The sequence below is a fragment of the Neolamprologus multifasciatus genome, chromosome 6 (assembly GCF_963576455.1).
Source record: "Neolamprologus multifasciatus chromosome 6, fNeoMul1.2, whole genome shotgun sequence".
In the NCBI taxonomy this organism is placed as follows: Eukaryota; Metazoa; Chordata; class Actinopteri; order Cichliformes; family Cichlidae; genus Neolamprologus; species Neolamprologus multifasciatus.
In genome coordinates, this window is record NC_140444.1 from 24,111,934 (window position 1) to 24,125,555 (window position 13,622).

Consider the following 13,622-nt stretch of genomic DNA (forward strand, 5'->3'; position numbering starts at 1 on the left):
AGTCGTTCAAGGGGTGTTTAAAGCACCTTGGCCGTTCTACTGGGGTTATGACGGAATCTGGTGCAGATGCTGATTTAAGCCCTCTTATCCCTGGTCTAGCAGTTCAAACAGTGGAAACCCTTTTAATGAAAACACTCTTCCACTGCTGCTCACATGCTGGACAGTTGAAACAGTCCTGCCAAATACTTGTCTTTACTGGATAAATTGCGAGATTGAATATGACCTCTTTTGCAGGATGGCTAAGCTCCATTGAGAACAGTGGCATGGGAACTTGTAGGAAAAGACACATCTGGAGAAATGAATTGCGTTCCTCTTATGATTAAAAAAAAAAAAACCACCCAAAAAACATAACGAGACTCTGATTTATCGCTGAAGTTTGAAAGCTGTTTATTCACACGTTCCAGCTGCCATTAAAATTTGTGTAAAGCTTTATTTAGTACTTAGGTTTTACTGACTTTTTTCTTTAGGGGATACATTAAATCATATTTTCTTCCTCGCTGGTGCACATCGCATACTTTTTGAGGTCTGTCAGTTGTTAGTAGACCCTTAATAGAGGTAAAAACACAGTGCAGCAGCAGAGTGCTCCTCAGTACCTGTGCCTCTCATTTCTACTCCACACCCACTTGAGTTCCTTATAGCCCCTTAGGAAACCCATCAAAGTGGGTTAGTCCGCTGAGACAGGTGGGGCAACATGCACCCAGAGAGTGTATGTGTATTGTATCACCTGATGCGCAGGAGAATGTTGACATGGTAATTGTGTCGACTCCAGTCAAGCGCTGTCGTCCACTGGGAGCCGCCATTCATCCTTCCCTCCCCTTCCTGTGCGGATCTTGTAGAGTGATTGGTTGGATGCTCAGGACATGGTGAACATAGCCCAATATACGAGGAGATGCAGCTAGGCCTGCCTGCGTTCCTGCCCCCTCCAGGGACACCAGATACTTATTTCAGTGTGTACCAGGGGAGAGGGCTGATCAGAAGAGGCAAAGAGACGATAGAGAAGGCCTCAAAGACCCGAGGTGTAGAAGAAGCAGCTGATGAGCGGAGGGAACGGATGGTCCCCGGTGGTTCGGAGTAGTTGAAACAAGCAGGTCCCCAATTGCAGACTTGTTTTTGTCTCCACAAAAGTTCATTATGATAAAAGAGGTAGTAGTGGGCTTGAGAGGTTTAAACTTTGCTGTATTGTTGCTCTGTAATTCTGCTTAAGTAGCCAGTGAGTAAACTAAGTTTTTCTTTTCATTTTCTTACAGTTTAGCATTATTAAATATTAAAATAATGATGAGAACACTGGCGACATGTTAAGGCAAAATAATCTTCTTTTGATGAGTGCAGCAGGTGATCAATAATTAAACATTCGTAGTTGAAACCAGTAACTTTTGTCCAAGAACTTGCCCTCTGGGGCAAAAGTCAGTGTTTTGACCTTTCCAGAGTAGCCAGCAGATATTTGGAAAAGGGATTGTTGATATCTGGGCCAAGAATTTTCTTTTCCATGTGTTCACAGTCGAACTATGAATGTAGATGAATTTTTAAAAAAAAAAGTGAAATCACTATCAGATGATAGCCCATGGTTTTCACCTGCATGCAGCTAATGCTCACTCATAAACTCATAAACCAGAGAACTTCTTATACTGAAAATCTCATTTGTATTGAAATCAATGAGTTCTTCGTGCTTATTTTTGTATGTAGCATCTGTTTATAGAGAACAGTTAGAAATCAATGTGTTTCAAGCCAGTAAGATTGGACAAAATCTTGAGTGTAAGCTAAATAGTTAAAGCTATTCTTCTGTATGCTCTCAAGTCCTTAATCGTTGCCGACTATTTACACATGTATATTCTGTGTATTTACTCTTCCTTCTAGTGAGAAGCACAAAGCTGAGATTAAGGACAGGAAAGTGTTGGAGATCCTTCAGTCTAAAGACTACAAGATTCAAGAGTTGGAACAGGTATCATAATGTTTGCCTTAACCGGCTTTAACTTTCTAATGCAAACAACTTTTCTTTATGAACATCAGCAAGTCAATTTATTTTTTTGCTGCTGGCTTCCTGTCAGATCTGATTACAGGTATTCAAATTGTCACGGCGCAGTTTAAATATGTTGAAAAAGTTCAAAAAGTGCTGATGCACAAAACAAATTTACAGACTTTTATGCAAAAAAAAAAAATCATCACACTTCTGCACACTCACAGAAGTGTGTGGCTGCTGTGATTTACATATCAAAGTAGTCTCTTTCGCCATTTTTCTCACACATCATTATGTTTCCTTGCGTCATATGATTATTATAATTAGGAAAAAAAATTTCAAAAGGCGCCACTTTAATGAGTAAGGATGTCCTCACACTAAGCACGGTTACTTTGTACCCTGCCTGAGCACAATCACCTTCCCTGCCCACTTCCCACTGGGCTGACACTGCCCTTAATGATCCGACCCAAGTTCACATCAGTTTGTCTCGGAGTGTCAACTCTTCTCTCTTTCTCGAAAAAGCGCTCTGGTAGTACACAATGGGCTCATGAGTGCTTGTGAATGAGCTTTTTATGAATATTGTGGCTACAATGGGGTTGTGGTGACACACTGTGCTCTCACATGTTTATTAATGAATTGGCAGAATGATTTAATGGAGACAGCTGCTACTCAGGAGTGTGCGTACATAGCAATCATGCTACATGCATACTGTGCTCAAGTCCAAATGAACTATGCCTGGGTTCTCCTCTTTAAGTGGGCCAGAGCACCGGCACATTACACACCACTTACACCAGTCAAGCAAACTTTACCTTGGGGGTCAAACTCGCTTAGCCACAGAAAGGATCAGTTAATGTGAGTGCCCCCTCAATCCTAGCACAAGACTTGAGGAACACATCCAGTACATATAAACCTAAAAATTTAGGTTTGGGGTTTTTTCTACTTTTTTTCCCCCAATAAGCATTGCAATAAGCCCATACCCTGTGTACATATTGTACACACACGTACATGTACAGCTTCAGTTTCCATGATTAACAAGCTGCTCCCAAGTTCCTGCATCGTGTACTGAGCTAAAAGTTAGCTTACCCAGTGGTTGCAAAGCAATTTTCCTTTCGAATGTAGAAGACCACCAACCCTGACTTCACAACAATGAAACTGTAAAACCTGTAGTACTACCACGGTTGTGTATTTGTGACTGACTAAATAAGCCATACACGAAACAGTGACCAGGCTCTGTCCTTGAGCATGCTTCTGGCATTTTTGTTGTGCTACCAGTGATTGATGAATGGCTTTACCTTGGTAGGGAACAAAATAAAGCTTGTTTTCCCTTGTTTTTCCAACTGCTACTGGAATGCGCTCAACTTTGAAGTGACGTTGCTCCCAGCTCTGACATCCGACTTCTGCTGTAAAAGGAATGCAGCATTTATCTTCAGGCTGAGCTTGTGGTCATATGCCTTCATAGTTGACATTTAAGTTGCAGCCGTTTCTAGTGGCTCTTAGTGAGTCTTTCACAGAAAGACAAAACAATCCTTGGGCTTTTTATTTCATTTTCACTGTCATTTTATTACAAACAAGCATTTTTGTCTTGCTTGTTTAACTGTCTGCTGCAACTTTAATTCATAAATGCCATAAAATACAAATGAATACAAAATTATTATGCTGCTTTAATATTTCCCATTAGATCTTTATCTTTCTCTCATACCTGCTTTTTTTTGCTCTAACCCCTGAGTTATAGTTCTTGGTGGTATGATGGCTAATGATAATGACATCACTAATGTAATTTACTCCAAATCATCATCTCTTCACCGAAGCATCTGTCAGTCTCATTCATTAGTGTCCCTCACCCAGAATGGTGCTCATTCTTAATGAGACTGGCTGTAATGGAGTCATCAGCTTGCCAGTGCTTTTTGACATTACCCTCCTCAGCAATCATAATAGTTGCTCACTGGACCAAAAAGGTATATGATTATGGTGGACTTTTTTGTGTAACATTTGTGCCTTTAAGGTATAAGTCATCATAGGTGACGACTCCATTGCTGTGTTTGCAAGCTTGGCATTTACAAGCAAATGCAAATACTACTTATGGCCTTCTGAATTATCCACATGACAGTGTGACACAAGTTTCACACTGTTGAAATGCTTTACCCTAATATACAGACATTTGATGGATATCTAGATAGCTATCAAATCTGATGGATACTTTTCGGTTATTTTTTAATAGACTGAATTGATGAGGTGGTAGATAGCTGCAAATCCATCCTGTGGGGGTGGGACTTAAAACTGTGCTCTGTGTCTTTCAACAGCTTTTTAAGAGCTATTAAATGAACTCATTCATTTCTTACTCTCATTCAGTGTAATGCCCATGTCTCAGTTTATAGGAGTTTTATAGGAGGAATCCCTTTGTTTCCAAATTGTCTTGTTTTGCTGTACTTCTTCTGAAAAGTTCCTTGATAGCGCCACACTCTGTGCTGTGTCATCCAGCCCTCTGACAGTCATCATCTCATCTGCAATCTTAAGCCATACCCTCAGAGTGATTAATAGGTTTTCCTTCTTTTTTCAAAGATGTGATGGTCTGTCGGGCTTATTGGGCTTATTGCAATCGGAGATGCCACATAGCATCTCCGATTGTTTTCTTAATGTATCAGTTCTCCCACTTTGATTATGTTTTTTTTTTTTGTTCTTGCTGGTTTTCTTTTTTTTTTTTTTCCTTTTCTTTCTCTCTGCTTTTGTAACATAATTAGCTTTCATTTTTGAACTGTACTGGGAATTTTCAGACGCTAATCTTTCTGTCCTAGACCTCTTAACTTGGTGCAACCCGCTTCCCCCCCACCCTACTATTCTATCACTTGAGTGCTACTGGGGTTCAAATTGTTCTTCCCTATCTCATTATCAGCGTTTGAATTTATTTTCCGCTCTCCAGTATAAATCTATTAAAGCCCCACTGTTCTTAGCACGGCAAGCTAGGAGTAGCAAGGAACGCTAAATCCACTATCTGGATATATCTGAGCGATTTCCCTCAACATGGCAATTAATTGCATCCCAGAGCACGGTGTTATTTGAGAGAGGAGGGTGTACCCACAGAAGACTGTGGATTACCAGCCAATGCCAAACCCCAGCTGATACAGTGTTAAGAAGCCAGCCTCCTCCCACTAAGGCCATAAAGGCTGCCAAAAAACATGAAGTAAACATATAAAAAGTGGGTGGTCATTACTTTACACTATCGCTTGTTTTAAGAGCTGAAGCATTTAGTCTATTCTTTGATTGTCAGGTTAGAAAATTAATGCTGATAATGTTTTCCAGCCTTTCTTTTGTCTGTACACTTAATACTTTGGGGTTTTGGACTGCTGCAAAAATATGACGCTGAATGGCATGACCTTAAGCTCCAGGAAATTCCAACAAGCATTCACTCATGCTTTGTAGATCTCATGAATAGCTCATTAATCAAGGCCAATTGATTATGAAAGAAAATATAAAAGTGATAGTCTTGTTGTTTTGTTACAACATGTTTAAAAAAATGAAGGTTAAAAAAATGATATGCCTAATGTAACCTGTAGTTGTTGGGGTTTTTTTTTTTTGTTCTTTCTGTGTCACCCTGATTGCCACAGAGAGTAACCGGGCAGCAGCAGGAGATTAACGGCTTGTTACAAAGGAGGACGGCGGAAGAGGAGAGTGATTTAATGAAGAAGGAGCTGACAGCTCTGCGTGAACAACTGGTCAATAAGAGTCAGGAACTTGAGGTTGGTGGAACAAATTTTCTGTGGCAGTCGGGGCTTCTGCTTTCAAAAGTCTCTTTTCTGCGTGGCACCGAAAACGACAAGTCCCCCGTGGCCTTAGCCTCGGGGGTATGAATCATTTAGAAGAGAAAGAGGATTGTTCAGCCCTCTTGAATGCAATCTCAGTGTCTTTGTGTCTTCTTCTCCTGTCTCCACCCTCGCTCTGTCTCACCCTTTCTTGCTTTCAGCTTACTTTCCCGCTACTGACAACAGAGAATACTTAACAGCTGGAAAGTCTGCATGTGAGAAAGAAAGCGCGAGCCAGAGAAAAGCAGGTTGTTAACTTGCAGATAAATACTTAATGCCTCCTTCAGTGGGGGGAAAGTGAATAATGTGCATGCGATGGTGTGGCTTCTGCCTAATTATGCTTAGATGGGACATGGCTATGATTAATTGATAAAGGGATGGTCCTTACACAGTCTTGGTGGGGTCTCGTGGTGAGAAATCGTGGGGGACAGCATCAAAGGAGACCTAGGTTGAGTCTAATGGGTTTTGTAGCCAGCACCATTCTCATTAGGAGCCTGTCATTAAGGCTGGCAGACTGGCCCCTGTACCTACGTGAGCCCAGTTCTTGCAGCACGGCTCGGCCCACACCAACCAAACACTGGCCGCGTGGGTCCAGTCATACAGCACAGGTGACCTTGGCCAATCAGCGACCCATGCAGTGGGCTCCTGCAGAAAAAGCGGTCCACTGTTTACATATTCATTTCAGCCTCAACCCCATGGGCTGCTTCTCTTTTTGGATCTTTGCAGTTTTCTTTTTTCATTTTCTCAGTTTGAAATGCTACTTTTTCTTTTTCTCTTCTTTCGTCGCCGTTGTTTATTTGGCCCTATTGACCCCCTCCCCATTCTACTCCTCTCTCTCTCTCTCTCTCACACACACACACACACACACACACACACACACACACACACACACACACACACACACACACACACACACACACAAACTTCCTTATTCAGGAAATGAAGACAAAATGTAGGAGGAAAGAGGAGGAGGAGCGGCAGGTGGTGCAGGCTCTAGAGGAGGAGAAAGAGGGATTAGCTTCCCGCTGCGCCGCCCTGCAAGCTGACCTGGAGGAGAATCAGAGGCAGGCCAACAGCCAACGAGACCAGAGGGATGCTGCCCAGACCAGAATAAAGGTATGAATGTGGGGACAGGTCCACACAAATACAAAGGCACTCACACACACCTTGAACTTTCTGATCCCTCACACCCTTTCCTCTTCAGCCTGTGAATATAAAAAGATCTCTGTAGCAAAGCACAGAATTAAATAAACAGGGACTGCACTCAAAGGAAGGACAAAGTTATGATTTAACGTAGGGCAGACAGATCTTCCTGAGTTGTGGTTTAAAAAAAAAGAAAGAAAGAAGAAGAATTAAGCAGACCAAACCGAAAGTAGCTTCCATTAAGTCATTGGCCTGTTGGTTCAAGAGTTTGTGGTCAGGTGTGTTTCATTATCCAAATGCAAGCAAGTAACTTTCAGAATCTGTTGCTCTGATCATCATTATGGATCGGTGCTTCTTCTCTCTGTGAACATGAGAAATACGATAAGACATCAACTGTGCTATTGTTTAAACATTCAACCAATCAAATTGCAGTTCTTGAAAATTGTATTTATTTATTTTTTTACCTTTCAAATTTTATTTCCTAGATTCTCAGGAAATAAAAGCTACAGAAGAACCTCCCATTCCGCCCCTTCCTTATCGACTAATCATTATGAAACATATTGTTCCCCTAGTCAAATGGAATCAGACAGAGAGTCTTGAATAAGTTAGAGCTGCAGAGTAATTACTCTTGGATGGGATGAGCCTAGTGACTAGTGTATGCACATCCATCACAGCCTAAGACACTCCACTTGTTTTATGATTTTTTTTATTATTTTTTGTATCATACATTGATTTGAAACTTGGTGATGGAAAATATCAGATGCGCAGGGGATACATCATGCCAATTTGTTTGACATGGCAAAGATTTATTCGGGAATTTATCATTTAATGTAGACCTGTGCGTACTGTTAAGATACTGCAGATTCAACATTATGCACTCCATACTGTATATAAATGCCACTTGTTTTGCACAATATCCAACTACCAACCTCTGTATATTTTATATATTTATTTTATTTTTACTCTATTTAATTTGTAAAATATGTATACAATACACACACACACACACACACACACACATACACACACACATAGACATACATATTTAGTATACACATTCAGTAATATGCATACACTCTTATATTGTACATATATTTATTCATATAATTCTCAGATTTAGCCATTCTTATATTTGCTTGTTCTTATGTTATTGTACTTTGCACACCTCTGTTGCTTGTGAAGCTCGCACACAAGAATTTCACTCACATGTACTGTACCAGTGTACCTGCACATGTGATGTGACAATAAAAGTGATTTGATTTGAAGATACACCTGCATAGTTTTAGTATTTTCTTAACCCGAACAGCGGTGGAGGAATATTCTGCAAATACAGAGCCGCAAAGATGTGTAATACGTGAAAAAATATGACCGATATAATTATATAATAATTTCTTATAATAATTTCTTATAGCATTCGTCACATAATTTGCTTGATATTAATTAGCGTCGGGTGAATTCAGGGTTTGGTGACCTGTGCATGTTTGATGTTGTTTAATCTGCTGCACTCAAATGGTTTCTTTAAATTAAAGCAAAGCTAACTAACACCTTGTCTGCACCTCCTATATACAAAGAAACAGCACAAAAGCACAATAAAAACATTTTCAGATAGACTGTCATGTTAGAACTAAATCTAAAGTTTGCTATTCGATTACTTCACAGCAACTAGTACAGCTAGTTGCTGTGAAGTAACAAATTGTGGCCGACTTATTACAAGTGTTAAAGAAGGCATTGTCATTCAGGGCTAAGAAGTGAGACCTAGTTTCCTTGCTTTTCTGTCACTTTTTTAATTTCAGAATCATTTATTTGTTTATTTGTAGACCGACAGTAAAAGTAATGTGACAATAGGGCTGGGCGATATGACCCAAAATTCATATCTCGATATATTTTACCTGGACGGCGATATAAGATATATATCTCGATTTTTTTTTTAAGCCATAAAGTAAGAACAAAAAGAGAGTTCTTAGTCAAAGCTGTGTCCCAGATGTCACACAGGCACTTTTATTAACATAGAGCATAGATGTACATAAAATTTACTCAAAAATAAATTATGAGCATTTATTAAATAATAATGCTCCAAAAATAAAAGAAAACAATGTTGTTTTTGTGCATAACAAAAAGCTCACAATTGTGCAGTCAAAATGTAAACTAAAAGATGCAGAGCATAGTAACAAAGACAGATTTCACAGCTGCTCTGTTCCCAACTTCTACTGTGTGACTTACAGCATTGAGTTTGAAATCCTCTTCGTAACCACGTCTCTTACCAGGTGCCATTTATGGTCCTTATACACAGTAGGGTAATATTACGTTGAAGCACAGTACGTATCACTCCGCGAGGCTCCTCGGTAGCCGTAATGCTCTGACAATCCATCAACCGGTGCAGCACCGTAGCTTACCAAAGTCGTACTAAAACATTTTTTGACAGATTGCTGAGCGCTGTGTACCACATAAAATCGCTTCGCGGCCATCAAGCACAACCAGAATTCATACATAAGGCGCGCTGTCAACTTTTGAGAAAATGAAAGGATTTTAGGCTGTGCAGCGCCTCTGGGCTGCATGGCGTTAGCGTGGTTAGCTCGTTAGCGTGGTTAGCTAGCTAACACGTTGACGGCGTCCAGCCCCACGCACGGGGCGATGCGCAGTAACTCGTTAACGGAGATTTGCCGTGTCCATCTTGTCGCTTCCTGCAGGTGAAGCAATGGGGGAGGAGGGGGAGTTGTGTTCAGTGAAGGAGGGGCGAGGCCGAGTAAAGACAAAAGTGGACGAAAGAGAGGCAAAGTTGCGGCTCCACAAGTATAGTTATAACGTAACATAGACTATATCGATATAAAGGATATTGTCACATCTTATATCTCGTATAAAAATATATCGATATTTTTTTAAAAACTCGATATAGTCAGAGTCAGTAAATTTAACAATGCTGGTCTGCGTTGGTTTGAGGATTTTGCCATAGAAAATAAACACTGACACATCAAAAAGTTGACATAATAATTCTAATACTTCTTAAAGCATTTCATTTAAGGAATGCTTCTAAATTTGACAAAATCATTGTTATTACTCTTCTACACCAGGATCTAGAGGAGAAACTGCACAACACCTGTCAGGAGCTGACTGCCTTGCAGAGCCACAGTAGCAGCCTAGAAGCTCTGCTTTCCTCCAAAGACACAGAGTTGGCAACTAAACATGAACAACTTGATCGCCTTTGGTAAGTTGTACCAGCAGCGATAGTGTCTCTGTTCTTGCAACATCCAAACCCTAACAGGTGATATTTATGGCTAATTTCATTAGTTAAAGTATAAATCTGTCCGCTATAGAGGTATATAAATCGAGGTATACACATATAGTACATGTGTATACCTCGATTTACATGGGTTACTCCATGGAGGAGTGAGTATATTGCTTCCTTCGCTGGGAGGCTTGGGGGTGACACAGATTTCTTCCACTCTGGCCCACCTAAAGCCACTTGATAAGCCCTGCATAGTGGATATGCTTTAAAAGAGAGAGAAGAGGGAAACAGGGCAGGCTTTGGCTAAGCTTTAGTCGATATGATAAAAACTGTGAGAACTGTAGGAGCCTTAGTGGTAATCTCAACCTTTTTTAACTACTTTTCTGTTTTAATGCCAGAGGCAGTCTGACATGTCAGTCACACCAGGGCTATAGACTATTCTTGTGGATTTAGCAGGGTGATTAAAGATTTCCTTACAAGTTCGAGAAGCGCTTTGTGGTAATTCCATTGGTGGATACAAAACAAGATGGAAATGACCTTTTGGTGCTGATGAATTTTGGTATGTTGAGAAATGTAGCTGCTGTTGACGAAAGAAGGAAATCTGCTGTCATAAATAGATTACAATAATGTAATCTGCATACAAGTTTAGGATTGTTATTGCTCTATAGTTTTGTTGTGCATTTAGGCATTGATGATGTTAAAGGCTTTGAGTTGCATATTTATCAAAAGTTAGACTTTTACAGCTGTAACACGTGTGCTGTTATCTTAATAATAGTTAATTTAGGTTCTCTGGCATACTTTTTTAAATAATTATTTTAATATCAGTACACGACCTTTATGTTTCTCACCTTGAATACGTCAAAAAAATATAACTAAATCCACAATATTTAATGTAAGCAGCACATTATTGTTGTGTACTGTATGAGTTTGCATAACGTGTAATGCGAGTGCCTGTGTGTAGTCGTGATTTTGCAGAAATGCAGACGCTGTACAGACAGAGCACAGAGCATGCAGCGGAGCAGAGCCACCTGATTAAGCAACTGGAAGGACTCAACCTCGACACACAGCGAGTTCTGCGGAACCAAGAAGAGGCTCACTCTGCTGACGCTACCTCCTATCAGCAGGTACTCACAAGTACACACACACACCCAACCTCAAACTCAACAGTGTTATAACCTCTTCGTCGCGCTTCACTCAGGCCTCACCAACTGGGGTGATTTATTTCCAAGCTAGCTGTAACCTACAATTATTTTTGTGTCTGCCAGAAAACCGTTTTTTCTCGAAGTCTCCTGTTACTGTGACTGGGTTTGCAGCATACTACTTTGCCATGCACGTGGAGGAATCATAGAGAAAGACATTTTGCAAGCATAAATCATTTGGGACACGTGTTGTTAACAACTTCTTTTCCCTATTTAGATTATTTAGCTTATCCTAATTTTTCTATTACTGAATATAACGCAGTCTCAATGTCACCTAATGAGTGGTTTTTGTCATTTTTCTCCCATCGATCTGACCCTTCCATTCCCTCTTGCTTGGATTTTAAACCTCTCTGGCTTATTTATATTTGTTGACAGCTATACAAAGAGTTGAGTCAGTGCTACCAGGCTCTCGTGTCTAGTGAGGCCAAGCTCCGCCAGAGTCATCAGGAGCTGAGCAGCCAGCTGGCGCAGAAAGACCAACAGATCTTAGAACTCCAAGCTGACCTACAACAGCAGCAGCAGGAACAAATGCAACTTCAACAGGAGCTGCAGCTGCAACAACAGCCTCAGCTAACAGCCATTTACCCCTCCCCACAAAAACAAACCAACTTTAAGGTAAGCACTATTCTCATTCTTCACTATGTCTTCCAAAAAGGTGTTAATGATCAAATGCATAAAAACATCTTAGCATAGCAAGTATGCCAATCTATGATATGCATTTGTGTGAGTAAGAGCAACAAAATGTGCATGCTTACAGTTCCCTGGACATTACATCGGTCTTCTTTCTTTCACAACAAACACATTATAGTTGTATAATTCTGTCAATTGCTTGCCTGGACTTAATATCTAATTGTCCCAAGATACAGAGATGTCAATGTGCAGGTGTGTAGGTGGACCTGCAGGCACACTAATAACTGACTGGCCCCAGCATGGCCTATGGTGGTGGTCTTTAACTCAGAATCATTCGTTTGATATTGCTCTAGTTCACCCTTGATCTATCCATCTCTCTGAGCACCAGTGTCTTTTATGTCCGCTATCTGATCTTCTCTCACCGCCAGTCCTAGGCATACGCGCACTCTCTGAATAACATACTTTAGATATCGCCTTTCTCCCCTCCCACCCAAGTAACTGGAAGTCCTTTTAACACACGCGGGTCAGACAGCAAAGCCAGGTAAGAGGTGAAGAGAGGTGATTTAATTGGAACTCCATAATGTTTTTGAAGATGATATTAGAGTTACAATTCTACGCCTGTCAGTCAGCGGGACTTTGGCTTTAGCGTTGTGCCTTTTGAACCAATCGCCCCCAAGGCAATAGAGGCCTTTAGTAACTACTAACGATATGATGATAGGTGGTAGACCACACAGTGTAAGACACTTGGATGGGGAAAAAATTAAAATCTTGAGACACTTTATTCCATCAGGAGTTCTCTGGCACACCACTTGACATTTTAAGGAGCCTCTCGGTCTCTTCTGCTTACGACTTACCATTCCAGTTTCCTCCTTCAGCTAACTCCAGTTTATGCAGCACAAGACGATATTTTTGCAGCAGCGGAGAAATGTTTTTCTGCCTCCGCAGCGTTTAATTCGTTAATTTGATTGGCTGATTTTCTGAAAGTGCTGCTCCCAGACTGTGCAAGTTAGAAGATATCAGTTCAAATGTTAAGTGAGTTACAATGAACCTGTCTCACTTAACCCTCTTAATTTAACCAGCGGTAAAATATAAATGGATCATTTAGTCAGTAATTAAATACAGTACTGTAGTGTTCCCACAGTAATTAATACTACATTTAGAGTAGATGCAGTTAGTGCTCTGTGTGTGTAGTGTGGGCACATACACTGACTGGCCACAACATTAAAACCACTGACCAGTGAAGTGAATAACATCGATCATCTCGTTACAATGCAGCGTGCTGCTGGGAAATTTTCGAATTTATGCAGATGTTTTTGGGGCTTTTAATTTTTTTTGTCTCATGCACCATTTTAAGGCAGGTAGTTTTAATGTGACTTACTGATATATGTGTGCATGTGTTTTCTTGCCTCTCAGAGTGAAAAGTCAGCTCACACAATTCTCAGGGCTGGGACATAATTAGAAAAAAATCATATATATAACCAAAGCTAAGAATAAATGATAACTTTTGTTTACTGAACACATGTAGCTGCTGTCTGGCTGATTTGTTTTTTTTAACTTTCTTACCCGCTGACATCAAAGTGAACAGATCAGGTATCCCAAGGTATAGCGCTCAGTCAGGAGGGTTTTCTATTTCCCACTCTCTAATTTCACTGACAGGTTGTGCGTACGTGTGGCTA

General features: G+C 40.5%; 1 protein-coding gene across 2 annotated transcripts in view; it reads left to right on the plus strand.

The window, feature by feature from the left end:
* The window catches only part of cntln (centlein, centrosomal protein), a 95,101-nt gene that overhangs the window by 4,450 nt on the left and 77,029 nt on the right, over positions 1-13,622 (plus strand). For both annotated transcript variants that reach the window (XM_085162089.1, XM_085162088.1), the window contains exons 4-9: positions 1,855-1,939; positions 5,557-5,688; positions 6,688-6,867; positions 9,963-10,096; positions 11,079-11,241; positions 11,692-11,931. In XM_085162089.1, the coding sequence (XP_085018215.1) occupies positions 1,855-1,939; positions 5,557-5,688; positions 6,688-6,867; positions 9,963-10,096; positions 11,079-11,241; positions 11,692-11,931 (934 nt within the window). The remainder of the gene's footprint in view (positions 1-1,854; positions 1,940-5,556; positions 5,689-6,687; positions 6,868-9,962; positions 10,097-11,078; positions 11,242-11,691; positions 11,932-13,622) is intronic.